At 53.3% G+C, this 27,742-nt stretch overlaps 1 protein-coding gene across 1 annotated transcript; it reads left to right on the plus strand.

The window, feature by feature from the left end:
* ITGA3 (integrin subunit alpha 3) lies at positions 1-27,742 on the plus strand. Its single transcript, XM_031469649.2, has 26 exons — positions 1-659; positions 7,824-7,951; positions 8,276-8,355; positions 10,211-10,460; positions 11,967-12,053; positions 12,414-12,621; positions 13,065-13,261; positions 14,873-14,961; positions 15,087-15,223; positions 15,389-15,475; positions 16,517-16,584; positions 16,658-16,794; positions 17,370-17,519; positions 17,617-17,714; positions 17,945-18,092; positions 18,336-18,404; positions 18,996-19,075; positions 19,190-19,267; positions 19,791-19,893; positions 19,999-20,181; positions 20,354-20,476; positions 21,228-21,341; positions 22,292-22,390; positions 24,970-25,095; positions 25,479-25,621; positions 26,347-27,742. The coding sequence occupies exons 1-25, from the start codon at positions 454-456 to the stop codon at positions 25,587-25,589; spliced, it is 3,156 nt and encodes a 1,051-aa protein (XP_031325509.2). The 5' UTR covers positions 1-453; the 3' UTR covers positions 25,590-25,621; positions 26,347-27,742.

A 27,742-nucleotide genomic window follows, 5' to 3' on the forward strand; every position in this document is an offset into this window, starting at 1 on the left:
GAGCCGGGCGCGCAAGGTGGGGAGGTGCGGGGCTGGGCGTGGGGAGGCGGGGCGCGCGCGCGGGGCCCCCCTCCCTCCCGTCCTCCTTGCGGTCGACCGGTCTGCCTGCCCAGATCCGCCGCCGAGCCTGGATCGGAGGCGACAGTGGGACCAAGTGGGCGCGGCCGGCACCAACTGGGGGTCAGGGTGCCCGGGGCAGGGAGGCGGTGACCCGGGACTGGGCAGGCGGGAGAATAGACCCTCGGACCGCCGAGGTTCTCTGAGAGCGCAGACCCTGAGCGGACGTGAACACGACCAGGGCTGGGGGCCAAAAACTGATCAGCGCTGAGGGGCTCAACGAAGCGGCCGGCCCGAGTGTTCTCCGGTGGCGCCGGGGAGCAGGTGAACAGGTCCTCACTCCCAGCTCCACGCCCTCACGCACTGTCGCCCGGAATCCCGCTCCCGCCTGCAGCCATGGGCCGCGGCCCCCGCGGCGCCGCCCGCATCCTACGCCCGACGCTCTGCGCTCTGGTGTTGATAGTGGCCGCCGGCGGCCGCGTCGGCTCCGCATTCAACCTGGACACCCGATTCCTGGTGGTGAAGGAGGCCGGGAACCAGGGCAGTCTCTTTGGCTACTCGGTCGCCCTCCATCGGCAGACGGAGCGGCAGCAGCGCTACCTGTAAGTGAAGCTGGCAGGGGTGGGGTGGGAGGGAGAGAGTTTGTGTACCGGGCGCGGATCCGGAGCTGAGTCTGAGCCCTGGGCCCTCTGGCTTCCAGGCCCGCTGGCTTCCAGGCTCGAAGGCCGCCTGCTCTTTCGAGCGAGGATTAAGGGGGCGGGGGCCTGGGCAGCCCCACTGCTACCGAGGCTTGGCGGGAAGTGGAGGGATTGGTGCAGGATGGGGGGGGCAGTCATCATTGGCAAGTGCCGACCAGACCAGAACCTGTCTAGACTCAGCCCCTCAGCCTTTCCAACCTCCCTGGAGAACAGAAGTGGAGTCCTTGTTTCCTGAGCTCCCTCCCATTCTGGGAACCGAGTACTCGGTGTACTGAATGCCTCTTGTCTCCAGGGCTGGGAGCTGGGGGGAAACTGCAAGATAAAACACCTAATGGATCCCTCTTCCCCCTTTCCTAGGAAGAACCTATGGGCATATGCATTTAAGCCTGCCCCCACCTCGCACTTAGTCTGCAGCCTCACCAGCCACACCCTCTGCAGAACTAGACTTGGAGGGCCTTCTCAACTGCTTGGCGGTTGGAGAGTGAGGTGATGGGCAAGTCTGGGCGTTTGGAGCTGTCCAATCGCTCCTTCTGACCCCTTGAGGATGGGGAAGCAGAAGTGAGATGAGCAGCTGTCCCAACTTCTGTCGGGTCTCCTGCACCCACCCCAGCCCCCAGCAGTGATGCCCTCCCACCAGACTTCTTTGCATTCCACAGATTCATGTTCAATCTTCAACCCTGAGTGTTTGTTTTGGTTAAAGAGGGAAATGGTATTTTTCTCTTTCTTCTGTTCTCCTTCTCCAACAGCTGCAAGGAGAAAAAGGGGAAAGAGCTAAGCGTAAGGGAGAGAGGGGAAGGAGACACAGCCAGCTGCTAGCACAGTCCCCCACCCCCACTCCCATACACACTCATTCTCAGAGGGGCATGTCCAGGTTTCAGGAGTTTCTCTGCCATGGGCTCAGTGCGCTGAGGTTGGCAGCTAGGGGAAGAGGGCAGCTGCTGGGGGTGAGACTGCTCCAGTAGGGAAGGTTATTAGGACAGGCCAGGCAGACCCTCTTTGGGTGGTAGCTCTAATGGTTGACCTCCCGAGATGTCAAACCTTGCTGAGCAAGAGGACATGGTAAGGTAAAGGGTGTGTTGAAACCTTTCCCAACTCTGGCTGGAACCTGCAGAAACTTGAGGAAGTTGAAATGTCCAAAGTCCATCCAGACTCTGCCCTGCTGGCCCAGCCCCTGCCCAGTCTACCTGCCTACTTGGCCTCAATTCCATCTATCTTCTGCAGAGTCCAGGGTCACCACACCCTTCCCAGTTCAGCCCCAGCAGCTGCAGTCTGGCCTTAGCCCATCCTCCATCTTCTGGAGACCCTAAGTTACCATCAGAACAACTTTCTGTACTGGTGCTCTTTCTGTCCCAGCCCAGAAAAAGATTTTCAGAATTTTAATGCTGAATCTGCATGATATAAGGCAACACAGTGCAAAGAGAACATCAGAAAAGCAAGAGTAAATAATGCAAAGCTGGAATAAATAGTGGATTCTGTAATACTCTCCCCTTCTTTTTGCGATGTGACCTTGAGCAGGATATTTCCCTTCTCTGGGCCAGCTTTCCCCAAGGAGGGGTTGGGCCAGGATCTATATATTCCTTCCTGTCTCTTTTGGCCTATAAGAGGCAACTTGGCATCATGGAGGGAGAAGAGGCTCTGGAGTCCCATAGCCAGTTTCCCGTTTTGGATCTGTCCCTAATAACTGAGTCTTACTTTCCTCACATGTCAGGGGAAGGGGAACAGTGCACCTTCTTCATGGGGTGATAATGGGGCTTTAATGAGACAATGCATGTAAAACACTCTGCATCTGCCTATTTCTCTAAGGAGCAGCTAAGGGTTCTCGTACTGAAGCCGGGACCAGGATGCCCCCTCACTACCCAAGGGCCTCTCTCAGGATTTCTTTCTGGGCAGCTAAAGATGGCATTAGCCCTGCCAAGAGCCCAGAAAGTTCTAAAACTAATGAACCTCGGAGAGGCAGGTAGATATCGATAGAGTTCCTGGTCACTGTCTTGGGTATCCTCAGTCTTTTCCCAGGGTGGTTCTACATCTTGGCTCGTCTCCTCATCTCACTGAATTCTGCCTGTGACCCTTTGGGAGAGCCAGCTGGGCCAGCTGGGCTTAGCTGCAGGCAGCTGTGTAGCCAGATGTGAACAGCTGCCAGAGTGCACAGCTCAGGAGAACCAGCAAGTCAAGTTGCGGTCTTACATTCTGTTAGCTTTAAAGTCCCTTTGGGAAAGGGTGAGGGTTCATGGACTTCACTGAAGGTTTTCATGAGATTCGGGGACTCTGGAAAGTACATGCGAAATCATATGTGTTTGTGCATTGTTCTGGGGCTCGGAGGAGGGGAGAACATAGCTTTCATCATATTGTCAAAGAAGGCCTTATTCCGGAAATGGTTAAAAGCCCAGGTGTGTCTTTGTTTCCTGTCACTTTCATCTCTAGACTGAGGTTCCATGCCCACAACATCGGAGGCTTACCCCAACCCAGGCCCCACTTCCCCAGTTTCTGAAGTAAGAGGTCAGGATCAGGACAGAGGACCAAGGTGCTTTGGGCTTCTTGGCCAGATACATGAGGACCCCAGGGGAAGCAGAGGGACCATTCCTCTGGGAGATGATCACTGACCCCCACTTCTCCCAGCACCTGTTCTGTCATTCCCTCCTGGGAATCCAGGTATCCTGGTGTCCTGGTCTGGCCTGACTTTGTGGGCTTTGGGAGATAACTCTGGGGCCCTTGCCTGGAAATGGGAGTCTGGGAAGCCTGGGGCTGGGGTGGCCACGGCTCCTGGAAGATGATGTCATACCTGAGGTAGGCAGGAACCAGGCTCACTTGCTCTCCTAAAACATGTTTCTCTGGGCAGGGCAGGCGCCTGGCAGCCTCCAAGGCTCGTGCCAGAGGAAATGGGCATAGCAACTGTGGCTGAAAGAAGGGTTGGGTGCGCAGTGTCCTCTTCCTTTGGCTCTCTCCAGTGACCATGCCAGGCCAAGGAGCTTAAAACCGGGCAGAAAGTAGGGGAAGCCTGATCTCGTAGAAAATGAAGTGAAAGGGGCTTGGTCAGAACCAAAGAAAGAAAGAAGACGATGTCAGTTACAACAAGAGAAATTGAGGTTAGATGACACAAAGAATGCCCTAAGGGATCAAATGTGGAAAAAATACTAAGGAGCCAAGGAAAGGGAGAAGAAATGAGAAAAACAGCCTTGTTCTTTATTACCGAAGCTTGGGCAAGGCCTCTTTCTCTTAGCTTCTCTCATTCTCTCGCTTCCTTCAGCTTGTTGCTGATTCTAGGGCTGAGTCACCAGAGGGGAGAGGGGGCTGGGTGGGCAGCAGTGTAGGATGGAGAGCGCTGCAGTTCCAGCTACCACAGGAGCAGCCTCTGGGGACATGGCTAATTTGGGCAGCAGGATTGGCACAGAGCTGGGATCCAGGCATCGAGAGCTGCCCCCACCCCAGGGCTTGGAGCTGGAGCAGGCCCCCTCCTCAACCAGCTTCCTGGCCTAAGGAATAAGGCATGGGGGCCTGATGCCTGAGTGCCAGCCTCTCTGGCCCCTCCGTGTTAACTGAAGTCTTCCTACTTGGGCCACCCCAGTGCCTCCCTGAGATGAGAAGTCTGGGAAGTGGAATCTTACAGGCCATTTCTCTGAGTTTCACCCCACCCCTGTGTCCCTCAGGGGGCCTTCTCTGGGGTGAGCCAACCTGGTGCACTGACACCCTTGGGCCCCCTTCCCCAGCCTCTGATTCTACTGTTTTCTATTTGGCTGTTCTATTAGCTTTGAAGAATGGTGGGGAAGGGGTGAGGAAGTGCTTCTCTGGAACTTGGAGCCCAGGGGCCTCCCTGGAGGCCAGGAGGGGCTGTCTGTCTATAGCCAAAGGAGAGGGTGAAGAGGCAGCTGTTTAAAGGCCCTTAAGAGGTCATTTCACCATCTCCCTACCTCCTGGAGGGGCACCTGACCCCACCCAGCCCAGCCCGACTTCGGGAGAGAAGTTTCCTTTCTTCCTTGCTCTAAGAGCAGGGCAAAGCATCCCACCTAGCATCTCACTTCTGACTGTTGCTGGGAGGGTGGCCTCAGTGGTGGTCTGGGAGGGATCAGCTTCTAGACTCTGATCTGGACCAGATCCAGCAGCAGGAGCAATGTTCTCATTTGCATAGTTATTTACATCTCATTTGCACACCAGTGAGGTCTTTCCCACCCTCTGAATTCTCCCAAACCTGGCTGTGGCTGGAGGAAGCTGGACCTGACCATCTGCACGCCCCGCTTCCCCCATCCACTCCCAGTCTTCTGGCTGTAGACCCATTGGATCCCGGGCTGGGAGCCAGAGGGCCTTAAAGGGCCTCTGAGCGAGCCAAGTAGGAGCTAAAAATACTCCAGGGGGCCTGGGGGAGGCTCCCTGTGGAATCTCTGGGGAGGGAGGGGCCTGGGATGCAGGGTTGGAATTAAGGCCCTGTGCCACTGCCCATCACTGGGCACAAAATTGATGTGGGATGAGGGCCGAGGGGGTATAGATGGTAAGGGGATTTATGTCAATCCAATTGCTGTTCATGCCCAGCTCTACCTCCTCAGAACCTCAGGAGGCTAAGAGGAGGGGTCCCTTAGGCCACTCCCTCTAAGATGAGTAAGCTGAGAAGGTGTGGCCACCCTGCTTCTCGGCCACTTCCTGCCTCCACATCTTGGGCCTGGAAGCAGGCATGGCAGCACTTCCCTTGGACTGCACACCCTGGAATGCAATCTGGGCTCCTCAAGGCTCCCTTGCCCACTGAGGCCTGGACCCATCCCTTCAAGGTCATTGTAGCCATCTCCAGCCAAATCTGAGCTCCCGCCCTGGAATGACTCTAGCTGCCAGTACCCTACCCCCACCTTAGTAAGTGCCTGGTATCCTTAGGCCGTAGAAGTGTTACGTCTGTCTCATCCTCTGCCCACCCTAAACCCCTGAACTGGTCAGCTTTTTGCTGTCTGCTCCTGGCCCCGTTAATTGGTAGGGTGGAAATTCCTGGGTCCCTGCAGCAAGGCCTGAGGGTGTGCTAGGACCAGTCCTGGGGCCACAAGAGAGCAGACGGACAGTGTTCATGTTGGCCTCAGCTTCACAGTCAGAAGGCCCTTTTGAAGAATGAACCCATTTGTTCCCCCAACAACCCTGGAGGTTGGTGGGACAGCTGCTGTCCCATTTTACAGATGAGACACTCAAAGCTCAAAGAGGGAAGGGCAATCATCCCCTGAGGCAGAGCAAATCTAGAAACAGGCCCTTTGGCTCCCAGGTTGAGCTGTTCCTTTCCCACAGGCAGCAGCTCCCCTCTCTTACCTGTCAGGCATACCAGGAGCAGATGTCCACAGGTGGACAGGTGGCAACTCACTCGGCACCCTCCCCAGCCCAGATCCAGGACAACTAATCGGCCTGGCCGCCACATTGACTCCCTGCCAGCCTTCCTGCCAGAGCTCCTAGCCCTGCTCTGCCTAGAGAAGCCACACCCCTGCCTCCAGGAACCCTTCCCCAGGGTGAGGTGTGAGGTGCAGGCAGAGGTCCCCTTCCCGCCACCCCTAGGCAGTGCATTCCTGACACCCAGTAGGCGGAGGCACCCAGGCCCTGGCACGCCCAGGCCCTGCCCTGCTCACTCCCTGCAGCCCTCACTCTCAGGTCCCAGGCAGGAGCTGCAGGCAGGGCTGTTGTTCTGCACGTCCAGACGCAGGCAGGAGGCCCGGCGCCCAACTTCTGAGCTGGGAGCCTCAGGCCATAGCCCTGCTGGAGCCTGATGGAGGGGCACCGAGGAGGCTGGGCCCAGCAGGATTGAGGAGGCAGTCCTGGAAGAACATCCAGCGGCTGCAGGCAAATGATGCTGAGAGAGCAGGGGGTGGTAGAGTTGGGGTCTCAAACTGGGGTGCATGTTAAATATGCAGGTTCCAGGGCTCTACCCCCAGATTCAATTCAGATGGTCTGTGGTAGGCTGAGGAATTTGCCTCTTTGACAAAAATCCAGGAATTTTTGATGCTGGTAGCCAAGTCTTTTGAGATATTTCAAGGCCGACCACCTTTCTTCCTCTCCTCCAGCCACCTATCTGGTATGGGATGGGCTGCCAGGGCCCCAAGAACCCTTACAGGAACTTGCAGTTGGGGTCCCTCAAGATGGGTTCCACTCAAGCTGGGGCAAGGTGACTGACAGTACCCACCTATCCCCACTCTCACGCCCATCAACCAAGAATCTGCCCTGGGTCCACATTACGCAAAGCATCAGGTACCCAGCACCCCACCCCCTCCCCATACCTCGTATATCTGTCTCAAAGTGGTGGGGAGTAGACATCACCCAGGTCACTTAGGGCCCTGCTGACCCCAGCACCCAGTCCTGGTTAGGGGTGAGTTGTCACCTCGTGCTCACATTCTTTAGTGCCGACCCCTAGATCTAAGTCCTCACATGGCTTGGAACCCAGGCCTCCAACGACCCACCTCACCCCACCTTCACACACTGTCTCCTCAGGCCACGGGAATTTGAACCCTCCTCCAGTCTTGCTCTCTTCCTGTCTACCTTCATCTCAGAGGCCAAGCATTCCTTCCCAAACCCAGATCTGATTATGTCACTCAGATGCCAAAACAGTCCTTTCAAAACCTAGATCTGGCCAAGTCACTCCCTTAATTATCCCTCCATGGCTCCCCTTCCCACTCTGCCCTCTTGTCCCTCCCCATGTTTCGGGACTCTGGCTGTACCGAGGTCCTTGCAGATCCCTGGCTCACACTTCCTGGCTCTTGCACATTCCAGAACTTTGCCCAAAGTGCTCCTCCTCCGCCATCACCTGGTGTGCCCTGGTCATCATCCTCAGACTCAGACCGAGGTCCCCTCTTCTGTGGGCCTCCCTGATGGTCGCCCATGCATAGTCTGGGCTAGTTTGTTCCCTGCTTTCCTCTCATGAGGCATTGCCTGAAGGTGTCTGTCTCCTTGTCTGCCTTCTACCCTGGGCACTCCTAGAGGGCAGGGGTGGGGATCCATTCATCTCCAGACCACAGAGTCTGGCACAGAGCAGATGCTCGGTAAATGCATGTTGAGCAGCAAGTTGTTTGAAGCGGGCTTTGGGGAGTTTGAGGCCGGCTCCACTTACCTCCTTGTTTCCAGGCTCCTGGCTGGTGCCCCCCAGGACCTCGCTGTACCTGATGGCTATACCAACCGGACTGGCGCAGTGTACCTTTGCCCACTCACTGCCCACAAGGATGACTGTGAGCAGATGGACATCGCGGAGAAAAGTGAGGGGAGGGCCTGAGGATCAGTGCTGGGTCAGGGGCCTGGTGGAGGGGGTAGCACAGAGAGAATGGCTGGAAGAGATAGGAGCCTCACCTGTGCAGTTTCAAGTCCCTTCTTGTCCAGCTGGGAAGAGGGAGCCCTAGAGGAGAGGGGGACCATGTGGGATCGGCGGAGCTCAGTCTGTGATGGGCTGGAGAAGGGGAGGAGGGGGTGTGCCCTGCTGGAGGGAAGAATCCTGGAGGGACCAACCCCTGCCCTCTGGAGGCTCTGGACGCTGGGAGGATGGGGTGAGGTGCCCTGGCTCATGATTCCTCCTGTGCCCACAGGTGACCCTAACCATCACATTATTGAGGACATGTGGCTCGGGGTGACTGTGGCCAGCCAGGGCCCTGCAGGCAGAGTGCTGGTAAGTGAGCTCACTGTCAATCCTGCCCTCCAGCCCTCTCCTTCATCTCCCAGAAGCTGAGGACGGAAGCAGCAGGCAGGAGAGGGATCCTCGGTGCACACACTGGAGCCTTGAAAATGTCCATTTCTGTGGCTGTTTGTCTCCACAGACATGTGTGTCCTTTCATCCTGCACTTATGGTGGGGGGGTCTGGCTGTCTCCAAAGGCCCGGCCTGGGTCCCGTCTGAATCACTCACTCACCCCCACCCCCAGGGGGTGCTCACCCTTTGTGGGAAAGAGCTGAGGGAACTGAGAGAGGGAAAGGGCAGAGAGGGCCTCGGGCAGTGTGGCCTGGGTGCGCTCCTAACGGGGAGGCTGGCTGGCGGAAGAGGCACAGCCCTGCTGCCCCAGCTCACCCGGCTTGGGTTTGGGGGCCACTCCCTGCTGTCAGTTGTCACCTCCTGCCTGCATTCTTCAGTGCCGGCCCCTGAGAGCTCAGTTTTTGAGTCCCAGATAGACAGTTTGTTTTTCATTTTTTAAACTGATGTAATATTTATATACAATGAACACACAGATTTTAAGTTTCAGTTGAGTTTTGACAAATTAAACATCTGTAACCAACATGTATTAAAGAAATAACATATTTGCATCATTCCAGAAAGTGCACTCCTTTCCAGTCAGTGTCACCCCAGAGCCTTCACTGTTGTGATTTCTGTCACATTTGAACATTTGTAAGCTCCAGGTTTGCACCAGTTCCCTAAAACACCCTTTCTAGTCTCTGTTATGGATGGTGTGGGTCTCAGATTCCACTTAAGAAAGTTCTAGATCCTGGGTCCTTCAGCAGTTTTCCACGCACCCTTCCATTCATTCCGTACTTTTTCATGAGCACGTACTGCATGCCCCACGCTGTGCAAGCACTAGAAACTCAGCAGTGACTTGGGACAGACTCGGACCAGAGCCTGGGTTTGGCTCACAGCTGGAAGAGCACATAAAAGGCAAACAAACGAGAAGATAGCCTGGGTCTGGGTTTCGCCTGGCCCTGCTGTTTTTACAAATACCCTTTTCTGATTGATTTGTCCAAGAACTATTTTTGGAGCACCTCCAATGTGCCAAGAGAAGCGACAGCACAGCCTGGTGCTTAAGAGCTCAGACTCCAATATCCTCTGCCTCTCTAGATGCGAGATCTTAAGCAAGTTACTTAGTTTTCTGTGCCTCAGTTTCCTTATCTAAAATGGGGAAGATAATCGCCCTTGCTCCATAGAGCTGGTAGGAAGCGTAAAAGGATTAATGCGTGAAGAGCTTAGACTTGGGTCTGGCGTGTAGTAAGTTCTCAGTGTTAGCTGCCCCTATCGTGGCTTTTCTTATTTTCTGATAGTGGTCCTTTCATTAAGAGGGCAGCAGAGAAGCAAGTTCATAACCTGCTATGTATCTAGCTCCTTTTATTTATTTATTTTTATTTTTTGTGGGGGAGGTAATTAGGTTGATTGATTGATTTAATGGAGGTACTGGGGACTGAACCCAGGACCACCTCATGCATGCTAAGCACTCACTCTACCACTGAGCTATACCCTCCCCTCATCTAGAGCCTGAACCCCACAATCCTTCATCCTTTTCCCATTTTGTTTTGCCAGGCTGTCTAAGCCACTCTCAAATCCAGTAGCTTTTGGTCCTCCAAAAAAAGCATTCCTAACTTTCAGAGCAGGTTTCTGAATTCTGGAAAGTCAGTGCCCGTCCAGGCATCACTGTGGCAAGAAAGAAGAGCCAGGAGGCCTCTTTCCACTCCTCTCCCACAAAGCCAGGCACAGGGCCATGGAGTCGCTGGCCCTGGGTCCCTGTTCTGGGCTCAGCTGTGTGTGCTGGGGGGTTGGGGTCCCCAGGTCTGTGCCCACCGCTACACCCAGGTGCTGTGGTCGGGGTCGGAGGACCAGCGGCGCATGGTGGGCAAGTGCTATGTACGGGGCAACGACCTGGAGCTGGACCCCAGGGATGATTGGCAGACCTACCACAACGAGATGTGTAACAGCAACACCGACTACCTGGAGACGGGCATGTGCCAGCTGGGCACGAGCGGCGGCTTCACCCAGAACACTGTGTACTTCGGCGCTCCTGGTGCCTACAACTGGAAAGGTGGGCATGGTGCAGGGGGAAGAGGAGGAGCAGAGACCACCACCCCTGCTAGCCCCTGGGGCAGCCTGCCAGAGCGTCCACACCGGAGGGCAGAGGAGAGCACCCCTTTGCTAACAGCAGCAACCATTACGACCTCCGCTATTTTAAAGCACTTACTATGTGTGCCAGATGCTTTACACATATGATCTTAATTAATCTTAAATATTCTACAAAGCAAGTACTATTACATCCATTTTACAGAAAATTGAGCCTCAGGAAAGTAAAGTAAATCGCTCAAGGCCAACAGTAGGTTCTGAAACCTGAATTGGAACGCAGGTCCGTCTGACTCCAGGTTAACTATTTAAAAACTTATTAAAAAATAAAACACATTCCTGGTACAACTACTAAATGGTACAGTAGGATTTGGTAAAATAACGAGTAAAAGTGCCATTCCTCTCCCCTATCTCCCTTGTCCCATTTCCCAGTGTACACTGCTAAGTGTCTTGTGGATCATTCTAGTCTTATTTTAGAATATATAGATATCTTAAGAAACACACACACACACACAAACAAAATCATATTAAACTTGCTGTCTGCTACTTCCTTTTCACTTATCAATAAATTGTGGGCATTTTTTCATGTCAGTACATATAAGGCCATCTTTGGGGCAGGGCTGCAGAGTACTTGCCTGTATCAAAACCCATGCTTGTAATGACCACACCACACACTGCCCCTCAGGAGTCTGGTGGCTTACACCCCCTGCATCTCTGCCCCTCGTTCCACCACATAGTGTGCAGCAACAGTGACCCCTTTTTCCTTACTGCACCCTACTGCTGCAGAATCAACAGGCAGAGGGAGCCCAGAATCTTGTCCTTTGTTTTAATTGCGGTATAGTTGAGGTATAATATTATGTTAGTTTCAGGTGTATAACATTAGTGATTCAACATTTAAATACATTACAAAATGATCACATGATAAGTCTAGTAACCATCTGTCCCCTTACAAAGTGATTACATTATTACTGATCATATTCTGTGTGCTGTATATTACATCCCCGTGACATTTATTTTGTCCTCTTGACTAACAGGTAGCCTGAGGTTTAGTCATAGCTCTGGGCTCACCTGAGGCCAAGGCCTCTGCTCACTTCTTTAGTCTTGCCTCCCACCCCCTGGTCTTTAGAACCTTGGCATTCAGCAGCTCTGAGGAGCAGAGGACAGGTAGGCAGCCTGAGTTTGGGGGCAAGATTAGGAGATGATGGTGTGGAGTCTGACTTCAATGTCTAAGGTGGGGGAAATCTCATCTAGTTTCCAGGTGTCAGGATGACTGGATTCCAGCCACGGCTGGACCAGCTAGCACTCCATCCCTCAGCCTCACTTTTCTCATCTGCAAAATGGGGGTCATCATTTTACCTCACAGAACTGTTAAAGAGGAAGTGGTTTGCAAGTGGCAAAGTACCCACAAATAAATGGGGTTATTATTATCCTTATCTGGGAGACTTATACTCTCTCTTCTCAAATCCCTGTGAAGGAAACAGCTACATGATTCAGCGGAAGGACTGGGATTTATCCGAATATAGTTACAAGGACCCAGAGAACCAAGGAAACCTCTATATTGGTGAGTCCAGTCATGGTGGCCCATTGGGTGGGGAGGAGGAAGGCGGCTCAGTCCCTGGCACCCTGGCCCTCTCACCTTCAGTGCCTGATGGAAGAATGAGGCCAGGTGCAGTGTGACTAGTGTTAGTTCAGCTCGCACACACTCGCTGACCATCACCTCTGTGTACTCAAGATAGAGTCTCTACCCTCATGGAGCTCACAGTCCAGTGTGCAGGTAGGACTGGAGGCTGGGCAACCAAGGTCCACTTTCTTGGCCAACCTAGAATAGGGAATAGAAGATAAAGGGGGGACTTGGGGGGATGAGTCCAGAAGGGGACAAACCTTACTGGGGCCTTGACTGACCATCTTCCCTCCATCCCAGGGTACACAATGCAGGTGGGCAGTGCCATCCTGCACCCCACGGACATCACCATCGTGACAGGTGCTCCGCGGCACCAACATGTGGGCGCTGTCTTTTTGCTGAGCCAAGAGGCAGGTAGAGACCTGCGGAGGAGGCAGGTGCTGGAGGGCACGCAGGTGGGCGCCTATTTTGGCAGCGCCATTGCCCTGGCAGACCTGAACAATGATGGGTGAGAATCCAGGGACGTTTCTCTGGGGCCAGGGAAAATGGCGAGGTGGGTTGGCTTGCCCAAGCCAGGGTGGAGAAGTGGAGGTTTGCAAATATGCATTTTTTTGCCATTGTTTGCAGGGATTTGCAAGTCAATTTTGCATGTTGATTTGCAATCACATTTATGAGATTCTGGGTGTTTGCGTGTCAATTTCATGACACCTGCATCTCCTTGTCTATGCCTATCACTTGTATGGCCCTAGTGGATGTGGGCTGTTTGGGTGCCTGCATGGCTTCTCCACAACATGTGTTTTCTATTAGATGAGTCACTTTGACACTTCCATGTCCTTCCCATGACCTATGGCCAGAGGCGCCATTTGTACATCGTGTGCCCTGGCACAGTTTTGCCGGCTAAGTAAGACTAATGCTGCATGTCCCATCTCCCCCTCCTTCTCTCTTCTGCAGATGGCAGGACCTTCTGGTGGGTGCCCCCTATTACTTTGAGCGGAAAGAGGAGGTAGGGGGTGCTATTTATGTCTTCATGAACCAGGCAGGCACCTCCTTCCCGGCCCACCCCTCCCTCCTTCTTCATGGCCCCAGTCGCTCCGCCTTCGGCTTCTCTGTGGCTAGCATTGGTGACATCAACCAGGATGGATTCCAAGGTATGAGCCAGCACTCCTACCCCAGCACCCGCTGACTGAGAGCCAGCTGCATACCAGGCTTGACAAAGCTCGAAGACGAGACGGGCTACGGCCCAGTTCTGGAGAGCTCACAGCAGTGCTGGGAAGATGATGTGCAGAGGGGGTCCTCAAGGCAAGCTCGATGAACCTCCTGGAGGGGTGGACCGACCATTGGGCAATGAAGGCTGGGCTGAGTGTGCACAATGGAGGGAACAGAAGGGGCGCAACATGAGTATGGTACACTTGCCTGATGTGCCCAAATCTAATGAATGCGGGGTGTTCACATCAGAGATGAGGCTGGAGAGGTAGTATGGAGGTGGGGTAGACACTTTGAAAGCTGGGTGGAAAGACTGGCACTCTCTATTTGGGTAATGGTAGAGGGACGTCCAAAAAGGTTTGGGGGCAGAAATATGATATAATAGCTTGGTACCTTGAAAGATGATTCTGGAGGTAGATGTGGGATGGATGGAGGGAAGAGCAAGTCTGGGGGTTGTTAAGATAAGGAATATAGTATATCAGGTGTGGGGTGTTAAGTGCTGGGACAGGGAGGAAGTCCCAGATACAGGGGGCGTCACTAATGCTCTGCAGGACTTGGGGACCAATCAGACCTGGTATGTCAGGGAGAGAGGAACAGATCAAGGGGTCGAGCCTGGCTGCCACAGGAGCACCTGGCTTATCTGGAAGTCACTTCTCTGACAGCCTCAACTTCCCAGAACATAGCTGAAAACTAAAAGGAAGGCAGAGGAGCCACTGAAGAGCCAAAGCAAGTGCTGGAAAGTTCAGTTAATGGAGCCTAAGAACTTACGATACAAGATTTGTCCGGTTGTCACTCAGGACCTATTACTCTTCCTTTATATACTTTTCTAACAAGCTTGGCTTTCTAGTCACCTAGACCTTATCGGTTCAAAAGCAGCAAACTAGCAAGTTTAAGAAGAGAAATCATTTTGGATTTATGTGTGGAAATAATGGTCAGAATTTTTTAAAGTCTGGACATTTTAACAGTGTCGTGATTAAAATCCAAGCCCCTAGTGTTCGACATGGGCTCAGACAGCCTCTTCCCTACTCATTATCTGTGAGGCTTTGGGCTTTCTGAGCCTTTTTCCTCATCTGTGAAGTGCAGACTGTAGTAACTACCACCAGCGCTCTTGTGAGGATTGGAGAGATGAGTGCTTAGTAAATACCTGGCAAAGTCACCAGCAGGGAACACCTGCTTTTGTGACCCTGCTGGTAAATGTCATTAGAAGAACCAGGTGTTCAGAGGGGGTGGTTGGTGGGGGAGAAAGAAGGTACTATAATAAGAGAAAACAAACAACAACCAGTGGTCAGGAATCCGGGCTTTAGGCCTGCCTGAGACATTATCTTGCTGTGTGACTTTGGGTAAGTCACCTCCCTCTCCTGGACCTAATTTCTCTCATATAAAAGGAGGTAATCAGGCACCCAATGGTCCCAGTTTTAATCCTGTGCCACAGAGCTCTGTTCCCTGATGCTCTGAGCACTGCCTGGCATGATGAGATCAGTGCCATGCTGGGCTCATGGCTGTGGGACCCACAGTATCCACAGTACCATGACCCATGTACTATCTCTCTTCCCCAGACATTGCTGTGGGAGCCCCATTCGAGGGCTTGGGCAAAGTGTACATCTACCATGGCAGCTCCGGGGGGCTCCTCAGACAGCCCCAGCAGGTATAGATGGACAGGGATTAGGGGGCCTTCCTCCTTTCCCTCACCCATCCCTCCCGATTCCCCCTGGGCCCCACTTCCCAGAGCCTACCCCAGAGCCTGTCCCCACCACTTCCCCCTGCTCCCAGATAATCCACGGAGAGAAGCTGGGACTGCCTGGCTTGAACACCTTCGGCTACTCCCTGAGTGGGCAAATGGATGTGGATGAGAATTTCTACCCGGACCTGCTGGTGGGGAGCTTGTCAGACCGCATCGTGCTGCTGCGGTGAGCCAGGGTGACGTGGTCGGAGCCTTTCTATCCTCCAGCCCTGTCTGTATGGAGCCCCAGCTCTGTCCACCTTCAGCACCAAGTCCATGCAAGCCTGAGCCCCGACCCCGGCCTGGCCTGGGGCAGGCCAGAGGCACTGATGTCTGTGTGTGTTCTGTGCAGGGCCCGGCCTGTCATCAACATCCTCCACAGGACCTTGGTAGCCAGGCCATCCGTGCTGGACCCGGTGCTCTGCACGGCCACGTCCTGGTGAGACTCTCAGGGCCCACTCTGCCCACCCATTCCTCCTGATGTATGGGCAGGCTAGGGGGCACCCTGGCTCCCCAAACCCTCCCTTGGCAACTCTTCAGAACCTACTGTTAAAGGGTTGATTCTTGGGTAAGCATTGCCCTCCCTTCACACCTCATTAAAAAGCAAAATTCTGTGAGGAGTATGTAGCTCAGTGGTAGAGCACGTGCTTAGTATGCACAAGGTCCTGGGTTCAATCCCCAGTACCTCCATTAAAGAAAAAAATTTGAAAAACTAAAAAGCAAAATTCCTTGCAGGAGGTAATGGGTAGACTGGGGGCAGTAGAGCATGGTAGGTGGGATTGGGAGCTCTGGACTGCTTGGTTCAAATCCCAGCTCTCCCCACTGCAGTGGTAGTGGTGGACTCTGGGGAGTGAGATCCTAGAAGAAGAGAGAAGAGGAAGACACTTAGGTGGATAGATGTGGGGAGGAGAGAGAGCCATCTTCAGCAAATTATTAGTCTGAGTCTCAGATTCCTTGCCTATAAAACAAAATTAATAATAATAACCAGTTCACAGGGTTATGATAATCAAATGAGGTAATGTACAAAAAGCCATTAGTATGGTGCCCTGTATACCGTTAAGTGCTCAAAAAATATTAGTTGCTAGGATGGTGATGATAACGATGGTGATGAGCCCAAGGTCGGTTTGTGAATGAGGATACTGGATCAGAAGGCAGAAGGAGACAGAGCAGGGAAGCAGAGGGCGGTGGGGAAGGAGATCTGGGCTGGGCCAACAACTGACTAATGACTTCAAGCAACTCCTTCTGCTCTCATGGCTTTAGTTTCCCCATTGGTACCCTCTAACCATGTTTTCTATGGCGCTAATGAAAGTGGGGAGAGAAGGAGCCAGGGGCGCCCCATACCAGCTCTGTGGTAATGCCCCTGCCTTTCCCCTGAAGGGCTCTGTTTCCCCTTGACCAGTAAAAGGGATGAGAGCCAGGACCTGGATATCTGGGTCCCACTGTGACCAAGCCCTCCTGTATGTCCCTCACCCCTCAACAGTGTGCAGGTGGAGCTGTGCTTTGCTTACAACCAGAGTGCCGGGAACCCCAACTACAGGCGGAACATCAGTGAGTGCTGGGCGGCAGGGTGAGGGGGGCCGTGCTCACCTGGTCACTTACTGACCACCCTGTGCACCTGCAGCCCTGGCCTACACGCTGGAGGCCGACCGGGACCGCCGCCCACCCCGGCTCCGCTTTGCACGCAGCCAGTCAGCTGTCTTCCATGGCTTCTTCTCCATGCCCGAGATGCGCTGCCAGACGCTGGAGCTGCTCCTGATGGTGAGGGAGGGGTGAGGGGCAGCATATGCTCTCCACGGTCCCAGGAGGAGGTAGCCAGAGTTGCCCAGGCTAAGGGTGAGGGAATGAGGTCTCCCCAGAGACAGGCGGTGGGTCAGCCTGGAAGGTCATAGGTAAGTAGAGGGTATAGTGCACAGTCCCCAGCCCGTGGCAGAGAAGAGATAGAGACCGTCGGAGTGGGATGGGGGCCAAAGTGAGGGGTGTGAGACTCAGCTCACCTTGGAGGAAAAGTGGCCCATTAGTGAGGGGCAAGCTCAGGCCCTCTCTGGGACATCAGGGTGAAAACAGAGAGCTCAACCTGGGGACCCCAGGAATAAAGGGAGGCTCAACCCTCCCCCTAGAGGGATCTCTGGAGAGGAGGAGTCCCATCTCCTCACTTGTGGATCAAGGCGGTAGGAAGGGGGTCAATTTGGTGATCAGACCAGAGGGGGTTCAGCCTTACTGGGGGTGTTCAGGGTGGAGGAGGGGTGCTCAACTTCTCCCTAGGGGCTTAGGATGTGAGGATTCAAACTTGGTTTGCAGTGCAGAGCTGGATTCATCTCACCTTGCTTTCCCAGGACAACGTCCGAGACAAACTCCGTCCCATCATTATCTCCATGAACTACTCTTTACCTTTGCGGATGCCTGAGCGCCCCCGACTGGGGCTGCGGCCCCTGGACGCCTACCCAGTCCTCAACCAGGCACAGGCTCTGGAGAACCACACGGAGGTGGGTGGGGCCGGGGCCGGAAGAGCGGGCGCCGGGAGAGCGTTGGGTGAGAGGACGCTGTGGGTGGTGGGCCCTTCACACCTCCGACCACCCCCAGGTCCAGTTCCAGAAGGAGTGCGGGCAGGACAACAGGTGCGACAGCAACTTGCAGATGCGGGCGGCCTTCGTGTCGGAGCTGGGGCAGCGGCTGAGCAGGTGCGCTGTGGGCCGCGCTGATTGGCCAAGGGTGCGGCGGATGTCATTGGCTATCGGGAATTGAGAGGCCAGGCCCTATTGGTCAGGGAGCCCCGAGAGACCAGATAAGGTCTGATGGAAGGGGCCTCAGAGCTCTCCGAGAGGGGCTTTCTTCTGAGGGGCGGGGCCTAACGGGGGGGAGGACCCGGGGGCGGGGCTTTGGGCTCAGTCCGGGACTCTTCCCTTCTCAGGCTCCAGTACCGGAGAGACTTCCGAAAACTGCTCCTAAGCATCAACGTGACCAATACCCCGAGCAGAGAGCGAGCTGGGGAAGACGCCCACGAGGCGCTGCTCACCCTGGAGGTGCCTCCTGCCTTGCTGCTGTCCTCAGTGCGCCCCGTGAGTGCCCTCTGCCCCCTCAGAGCCCTGTTCGGGCTCCACCGTGGATTTACATCCTTACGTACCTGTCATCTACATGTCCCCCCACTCCTCTGGGCTGGGCTTCCTCAGGGGCCTGCAGCGTCTCTGCTGCTAAGGGAACCTAGTTCTCAAACCTCTAGGGCTTCAGGCCCTGTGCCACAGGAGAGGGGAGGGGCAAGCCCTATTCTGGCCACCCAGACCTGATTTGTCTTCTTTCTTTAGCCTGGAGCCTGCCAGGCCAATGAGACCATCGTTTGTGAGCTGGGGAACCCCTTCAAACGGAACCAGAGGGTGAGTGCCAACCACACCCTCCCAGCCTTGTGGGTCCCAGGCTGCGCATCTGATGCATTCCTTATCCTTGCTTCTGCCTTTCTGCTTCCCAGGCTTCCTTGAAGCAAGGAGCCAGAGAAGGGGAGGGGGAGATACCCAGAGACTGTGAAAGTGGGGCCACTAGAGAGCTATGCATACAGCTAGAGCAGATGGAGGTGAAGAAACCAATTTTGTTGAGTACCTACTACGTGCCAGGTCCTAAGCCCAATATTGTGCTTCTTTTATATGATATAATTCTCACAATCTTCTGAAGAGACACATGCTGTTTTACAGAAAGGAAGCACAGGCTTAGAAAGTTTCAGTGATTGCTCAAGGTCGTGTAGCTCAGAAGTATCAGAGATGTCACTAACAGGAAAGAAGGGGAAAAGGGAAACAGATGGGGCAGGGACGGTGGAAGAATGGAGACATACGGGAGGTGGAGACCTCACCCAGAATGGGAGGAGGAGGCTGGAGAACCAACTTCCTAGCGTGGTAGTATCCCCTCTCTCCCCCTTGGTTTCACCCCTGCCTGGCCGCAAACACCCCTCTCTGCCTCCCTGACCCTCATGGCAGATGGAGCTGCTCATCGCCTTCGAGGTCATCGGGGTGACCCTGCACACAAGGGAACTCCAGGCACAACTGCAGCTCTCCACGTGAGTGACCTCGAGAAGCCAGTCTGTATAGGGGTTGAGGGGTCCTGAGGCCCTCCCCCAACCCCAGCCTCAACTGAAACATCTTCTCCCCTACGCTCTGCATTCCTTCCTCAGCTCAAGTCACCAGGATGACCTGTGGCCCATGACCCTGACTCTGCTGGTAGACTACACACTCCAGGCCTCGCTCAGCATGTGGGTACCACTCCCCCAACAGCCCGCTAGACTAAGCTAGGGCTTCCCTGTCCCCTAAGGTGTCTCTCAAGCTCCTCTGACACACCTCTCTTGGCCTGGTATCTCAGGCTAACACATAACAACATCACTATCATTATTGTTACTATTATTGTTATTATTATTGCAAAGCAGGTAGCAGTGGAGGGATCAGCAACCCTGGGGCTAAGGTGTTGGTGTGGCCCGATAATTACATGGGAGCTCATCGTGCTAAGGGTCTTATCTACTTCATCTCATTGACTTCTCACAACAGCCCCATGATACAGTGACCCCACTTAACAGATTAACTCCACTTTACAGATGAAGAAACTGAGGCTCAGAAAAGATAAATAACTTGCTTGAGGTCATACAGCTAGTGAAATGCTAGAGCTGGGGTTTATCTCAGGTCTGCCTAATGTCAGAGGAGCTGTAGTTAACCTTGGTGCCCACCTTCCCCTGCCAGGGCTCCTCCTGTCCCCTTTGACTCCTGCATCTTTCTTACCCCTAGGGTGAGTCACCGGCTACAAAGCTTCTTTGGGGGGACAGTGATGGGCGAGTCTGGCATGAAAACCGTGGAGGATGTGGGAAGCCCTCTCAAGTACGAGTTCCAGGTACCAGTGGGTCCATGGTCTGAGGGCGTGAGGGTTGGGGTTGGTGAGATGCAGGTGGTTTTCCAGGAGACAGTGGCCATGACCGACCCCAATGTGTACCCACAGGTGGGTCCAATGGGGGAAGGTCTGGCAGCCCTTGGGACCCTGGTCCTGGGGCTGGAGTGGCCGTACGAAGTCATCAATGGGAAGTGGCTGCTGTACCCCACGGAGATCACCGTCCGCAGCAATGAGTCCTGGCCCTGCCAGCCACCTGGAGACCTTGTCAACCCTCTCAACCTCACTCTCTCGGTAAGGACACCATGGGATCCTTCACTCCCATCTCACTTCACTTGCATGCCTCAGGGCACAAAGGCCAGCATCTTCCTCCTCCTCCCCTCTGGGGGCTACCTCTCCCCTTGCCCTTTCCTCTCCTCTCTTCTGCTCTCACTCCTCCCTCCACCAAATCGCCTTTTCCCTCTAGGTTCCTGGGGACAGGCCACCATCCCCACAGCGCAGGCGGCGACAACTGGACCCCGGGGGAGGCCAGGGCCCCCCGCCTGTCACTCTGGCTGCTGCCAAAAAAGCCAAGTCTGAGATCCAGCTGGTGAGTAGCCAGGGCAGAGTTGGAGAGGCTTGTGACCCCCCTGTCACAGGGCGTGTGGGCACCTGGGGGCACACGAAGCAAGGGAGAGAGGTGCTACTCACCAAGAGACCCTGGTCTGATGAGGGAATGCGGCCTCTGCCTTCAGGAGCAGAGCCCCTAGTCAGTGGGGAGACACTCATCTCCTACCCTCAGAGGGACCCCACTGCCCTTGCCTTCTGTTGGGGAGCAGCCAAAACAGTTGGCCAAAGGAAGAGACACTGGTTTTATTCCCAGGAGCCCCAGCCTGTTGGGGATGACGTAGCTGCTCAAAGCCCTGGACCTTAGGGCTGGGGAATGAGAAGGAGTAAGATGAAGGGTGGGCAGGGAGTCCTGGGTGGTGCAGGGCACCCTCTGTTAGAAGGGAGAGGAACGGGCCTTGGTAGCAAGTTGAGGCCTATCTGGATGGAGGGGTAGGAGTGGCATCCCAAGAGGAGGGAACTGGGGTGAACAAAAGGGGTTGGAAAAGGAGTGTCTGGGATTGGGCCCCGTTTCCATGAGCAGGGATCAGGTTTCCTGTTCTCCATGCCCCTGGCATCTAGATATGCTCGGCTCTTAAATGTGTAAGAGCAGGGTTGGCAGGGAGTCTGCATGAGTGAAGGGATGAGGTCAGGCTCCTTCAGGTCAGCCATGGGTGGGACAAAGCCAGAGGCCAAGCGGGGAGAATCTGGAGACCCAGCCTTGTCTCATGTCCTGTGTGCCTTGCCCACCTCAGAGCTGTGGCAGTGACCGCACCCGCTGTGTGTGGCTGGAGTGCCCCATTCCTGATGCCCCCATCATCACCAACGTGACAATACAAGCACGAGTGTGGAACAGCACCTTCATCGAGGTCAGTGCCGGGGTCTGGAGGTCTCCACTGCCACCCACCCGAGTGGGGAGAGCAACAGGGAGAGGGTGAGGCCACAGTTGCACGTGTGTGCCCGAGTGTGTCAGTGACAGCACTGAGATTTATGCATGATAGGTTGTATGCCGGTTCTTCTGTGCTGTGCCAGCGTGAAATTGTGTGCGCACATGACATCATTTTGGCTCTGGCCAAGATGACCTTCTCTCGTGTGTCCTTCGTTCTTTTGTGTGTCCATTACTTTTGCACCTCCCTGCCTTAGCTAATGCTGTTCCTTTCCCCTGGATGCCAGTTCCTATCTGTTATCTCTGCATGTCAACCCCTGCTCATCCTCCAAGATCTCTCAGATACTTCACCACCAGCAAGGTCTTTTCTGACTTTTCCAGCTGAAGATGACCTCTCCCCCTCTGGACACCCCCAGAACTTTCTGAGAAGCCATGCATGGCGCTTACCACGCTCTACTCTGGGTTGCAGTTCCAGCTTTCTCATGGCATCTATACCAAACCTTTTCTATAATTGACCTGATTATGCATCTTTTCAGCTTTGTGGGCCAGGCAGTTTCAGTTGTAGCTACTCAATTTTGCGACTTAGCACAAAGCTGCCACAGACAATACGTGGATGAATGGTGTGTCTGGGTGCCAGAAATACTTTATATACAAATCCAGGTGATGGGCCAGATTTAGCCCAAAGATGGGACCTAGACTGTGTGACCTTCATTGTCTCTGTTGTCCCAGCATCCTGCACAGGACGTGATGCACAGATGAATGAATGATGTGTGTATGTGTATGGAGGAGAGACCTGGTGTCAGGTCCTCTGGGGTGCTGCTTAAGGATGCTGTGTAGCAGGAGGGTGTCCTGGGGTGGGGGGCTGCTTAGGACCAGCAGGGAGGCTCAGAGGGTTTAGCTGCTTTTTTTTGACTCATTCTTTTCCCCTTCCAGGATTACAGAGACTTTGACCGAGTTAGGGTAGCCAGCTGGGCCACCCTGTTTCTCCGAACCAGCATCCCCACCATCAACATGGAGAACAAGACAGTGCGGGTGAGTGAGCGTGTTAAAGAGACCCCAGTGCCTGCCTGGCTAGGGCGTGGGGGCGCAGGGCATCTTCTCAGAGCACTTTCACACACTGTAGCTATGTGGTTCTCAATCTTGGCAGCACATTGGAATCCTCTGGAGGACTTCCGGTGTCTGGACTGCACCACTGAGCAATGAAATCTGAGTCTGTGGAGGTGGGACACAGTATTGGTATGTTTGAAAGTACTCCCCAGTGATTCTACTGTGCAGCCAGGGTTCAGAATCTCTGCTGGAGCTTATTTGATCCACACAGCATCTCTGTGAATATGTTCCATCTCTGTGGAAACTCGCAAAAAGAGTTCCCAAACGTGGGGGAGGGTGTAGCTCAAGTGGTACAGCACGCGATTAGCATGCACGAGGCCCTGGGTTCAATCCCAGCACCTCCTCTCAAAATAAAGAAGTGAATAAACCTAATTACCTCCTCCCTCGAAAAAACAAAAACAAAAAAGTTCCCAAACTTGATCCTGAGTTACATCGGGAAGAATAAATATGACAAAATTGCTAATAATATGCTGTGAAAAAGATAGAAGTGGAGATATGTAGGAGATTTGTATAGGAGGTGAAAGAAGAAAGCTCGCTACATTATGGTACATTTCCTAAAATAAATTAAGGTAGTGGAGGAAGGGCCAGAAAGATCAATGGAACAAATACAAATTTATTTTATTATACAGATGGCATTTTTAATCAGTAGAAAAAGGTAGATGATTAAGTAGTATTGGGAGAACACATTTGGAAAGAAGAAAGAAAGCCCTGCCTCACACCATAAACAAAAACACATTTGAGTTAGATTAAATATTTAAATACAGGAAATAAAATCTAATATACCAGAAGGAAATTCAGGAAATAATTTACTGATGATCTTTAATTATGCAGAGAGGGAGTTCTTTTATTAAACCCAGAAGTCACAAAGGAAAAATTTGACAAATTAGACAATATGAAATTTTAAATCTGTAAACAGCAAAACAGACGGTAAAAAAAACTAAAAAGGCAAATGATATATTGCTCTTTGAAAAGTTTATAGCATTTATGACAAAGCGTTGATAGATATATTTTTAATATGTAAAGATAAAGGGCAGCATAAAGACAAACAGGCAGTGCACATAGGGTGAAAGACAAGTGTTCAACTCAATAGTAAAGAAATAAAAATAGCAGTAGTAAAATCTTTTTCCTATCAGATTAGAAAAATATTAAAAAGAATAGTGCTGTCTGGTGCTGATGAGGAAGAAAGAAATGCTGTTGATTGGAGTATAAATTGATGGATTATTTTTGGAGATGAATTTGTCGATATCTATTAAATTTTAAAATGCACATTTCCTTTCATCCAGCATGATAGTATATCTTGAGGAGCTAATAGGACAAGTATGCGAACATAAATAAATGGGGATATTTTAAAGCATTGTTTATAATGGCATAAAATTGGAAACGATCTTAATGTCTTTCAGTAGGAGATTGGTTCAATAAATTATGGTACATTTCCTCCAGTGACTATGCAGTCATCAGAAGAGTTAGGTTGATCTTTATTAATTGACATTGAAAGATGATGAAAAAGGTCACAGACGAGTGTGTATAGTACACACGGATCCCATTTATGTGGAAGAAAAAAGAATATATGTTTAACATATGCATTTAAAAATACAGAAAGAGATTCAATGAAATGCTGAAGATAGCTATTTCTATAGAATAAAATTACTGGGAACCTTCAATTTTCTTTATATCATCTATATTTTTAAAAATAATCAAAATAATTTTTAAAGAAGTAATAGTCATGTATAGTCAGAAAAATACTTTTCTATATATAAATATATATAAAATATAATATGTAAATATTGTAATATGTTACAATAATATGTATTATATATATATCTTCATTGTAGGGAAAGAAAAAATGGTACTATATACTATGCATTTTTTGGTGTTTTGTTAAATATTTATGGAGTGCTTGCTGGGTATCAGGTATTGCTCAAAATAGTTTACTCATATTAAATGCATTTAATCCTACCCAGCAACCTATGAGGTAGGTATTATTATCATAATCCCCATTTTACAGATGAACAACAGAGAGGTTAAGTGACTTGCCCAAAGTCACACAGCAAGTGAATAGCACAGCAAGTGAATAGCACAGCTAGGACTTGAACCCAGGTAGTCTGGCTCCAGAACCCATGCTTTTGGCCACTCTACTATACCATGAGGTAGGCATTATGATCCCCTTAGAGAGCATGAAATGGAGATTCAGAGACGTGAAATTACTTGTCCAAGGTCCCACAGCTCATGAGAAATGGAGCTGGTACCCTAGCCCAGATGTGTGGGTCACAAACTCAGACTCCAGGCTGCCTCCCAGATCTGAGGCTGCTCCTTTGGAGTCAGCTCTGCACCCAGGAAAAACCAGGGAATGGAGGAATTTGCTGCTGTCAGTGGGCGAGCAGGGGCTTTTTCCAGTCTCTGAGTGACCCCTACTGGCAGTAGGTCAAACAGCAGGGTCCTGGGCCTAGCTGGAACAGAAGGATGAGTGAGCATTGTGCTAAGGGGCCCCTTCTCACCTCCTCCAGTTCTCAGTGGACATTGACTCTGACCTGGTGGAGGAGCTGCCGGCCGAGATCGAGCTATGGCTGGTGCTTGTGGCTGTGAGTGCCGGGCTGCTGCTGCTGGGGTTGATCATCCTCTTGCTGTGGAAGGTTAGGACACCCAGCCCCGCACTGGGTCTCCCCCTCCAGGACCTCCTGCCAGCAGACCCTCACCGACTCCCCCTTCATCTCATTCCTCACTTCCATCTTGTCCCACCCTTCCCCCATGTCCTCCCTACCTTCTCCCTGGCTTCCAGTCTCACCCCCTGCCCCATCCTTACCATACCCACTGGGATGCTCGTGCCTGGGTTAATGGGGGGACCTGCAAGCCAGAAAGGGGAACCAGGAGCTCTGGTTCCTGCCACGCCACCAAACTGGGGCTGGGACCCACGTATCCAGGCTCCCCGGCCCTAAGCCCTAGTCCACGAGTGCTGCTGGCAAGGACCACCCCCAGCTCCCCCTGATGGCCCCTCCCTACCTCCCCCCCTCCGCAGTGCGGCTTCTTCAAGCGAGCCCGCACTCGCGCTCTGTATGAAGCTAAGAGGCAGAAGGCGGAGATGAAGAGCCAGCCGTCAGAGACGGAGAGGCTGACCGACGACTACTGAGGGGGGCAGCCCCCCACCCCCGGCCCACCTGGGTAACGCGGCCTCTGGGACCCCCTCCCCAAGCCCCCAGCTGGCTGGGGCCTCTGATTCTGTCCTGTCTGCTCCTCTTCCTTTATGGGCCCTCTCTGCACCTCACTCTGTCCCCAGCACCACCCCAGAGAGCAGGCCACTCTGTTGGCCTCCCGTCCACACCCTGGGAGAGCTCAGGCTGTATGCTCTCACCAGCCCTCCACTGAGCCCCTCAAGGACTTGAGACCCCGAGAGGGATCCATTAAAAAACCCTTCTCTGCCCTCCTCTGCTCTCTGGGGATTGGAACTGGGTTTGGGCCAAGGCTAGGACCCACCTCTGTAGGCCACCACGCAAACTTGAGAGTGATTCTACAGGGAAGGAGGGGACTAGTAGAGACTGCACTTTTCCTCTTGTGAGCCACCCTCAGGGTGACAAAGTGACCCTCCCAACACTGTGGTAAGGGTAGACCACCACCCTCCTAGCTACTCCGGCAGCAATCTTGGCGACTGCCCCTCTGTCTCCATCTGCCTCTCCCTCTGCTCTCTGCCTTCCTCAACTCCTCCTTCCTCTGGGGCCTGGGGTGGGGAACCTCGTCCTCCCCGTCTCAGCACAGGGAGCTGGCGTTGTGTTTGGGTCCGGGGTCCTAGCTTGGCGGACCTCTGGGTGGGGAAGGAAGGGGCTGGGCATATCTTCCTGCTGGCTCAAAAGCTGGATGCTAATGGCCTTCGTCGTCTCCCCCACCTCCAGTGTGACTTTTTCAAGCGGACCCGCTATTACCGCATCATGCCCAAGTACCATGCCGTGCGGATCCGGGAGGAAGAGCGCTACCCACCTCCAGGGAGCACCCTGCCTACCAAGAAGCACTGGGTGACCAGCTGGCAGACTCGGGACCGATACTACTGACACCATCCCTGATCCCACCCCCTGTTCCCCCTGTGTCCCTTTCTTCTATTTATCGTAAGTTATGCCCCGACAGCCCGCAGGGGCTGCTGCCTTTGGCTGGCACCAGCAGGCTCAGGCACACACACCTGCTCAGGTGCACACATGTGCCGCCCGGTCATGGCCTTCTCCCTGAGGGAGGGCTGGGACCATGGACCTTGCATGGCTGAGCACCGCAGCCCTGTGCCCTGGACACATATGCACATGTGTGGGTCGCACTGCTTGTGGACTGTGTATGTGCACTCTGGATGGTGCGTGGACCTACATGTCCCAGCCTCTGCCAAAGGTGCCAAAACCAAGCCAAAGGGGCTCCACCAGAGCCAGGAGGAAAAGGCCCCCAATGTGGTGACACCTCCTCTGTTCACACTGGACCCATCATGAGCCATAGTCACTGAACTGACTCTGCCCTCGAGATGAAAACTACTGACAGGGAGCCAGGCAACCAGGACCCCGGCTGCAGCTCCCAGGACCCATGCCAGAGAGTGGGGCGCCTACCTGAGGTTGTCCCTGGGGCTGCTTGCAGGATCTGGCATGTGCAGACCCAAGAGCAGGATGAACTGTAAAGAAGGTCCCCAGGATGGCTTTCTTTCATGCATCACTGCAAAACCTTTGTCCTCAGCCTCAGCCGATCCGAGCACTAGCAGGAAATGCAGCCATGAAGAAACAAAGATGGACATGCTGCTAGACAGCCTCGACACACTGCTGGGACTGCCCTGGGAGCATGTTGGAATCCTCAACAGAGGAGGAGACCGGTCCTGAGCCAAGGAGATGTTGGAAGGATACAGAGGAGAGACCACTTCTCATCCACATTAACCATCCCAGCCTCTGAAGGCCTGGAGCGACCCCCACAAGATCACAGAGGGAGCGACACTTGAATGTAGAGGAGGAATGGAGCCCTGTGCCTGCTCTATCAGCCAGATTCCACTCTGCCCCCAGTGACCACGGGCTGGGGACCGAGAAGTGGAGCTCTTGGCTGTCCTTGGCTTTCAGAGCCAACTTGGCTCTGCCTCCTCCCCTGTGACCCATTAGATGTTGAGGCTGGTTCCAGAAAACCTCTCCTGACCCCTGCCTGTTGGCAGGCCCCCTCTCCAGCCTCTACCCCCTTCCACGGTACTGTAGCAGGGGAGTTCCCTCCCCTCCTTGTGCCTTCTTTGTATATAGGCTTCTCACGGCAACCAGTAAACAGCTCCCAGTTTGTACACAC

The sequence above is a fragment of the Camelus dromedarius genome, chromosome 16 (assembly GCF_036321535.1).
Source record: "Camelus dromedarius isolate mCamDro1 chromosome 16, mCamDro1.pat, whole genome shotgun sequence".
Taxonomy (NCBI): domain Eukaryota; kingdom Metazoa; phylum Chordata; class Mammalia; order Artiodactyla; family Camelidae; genus Camelus; species Camelus dromedarius.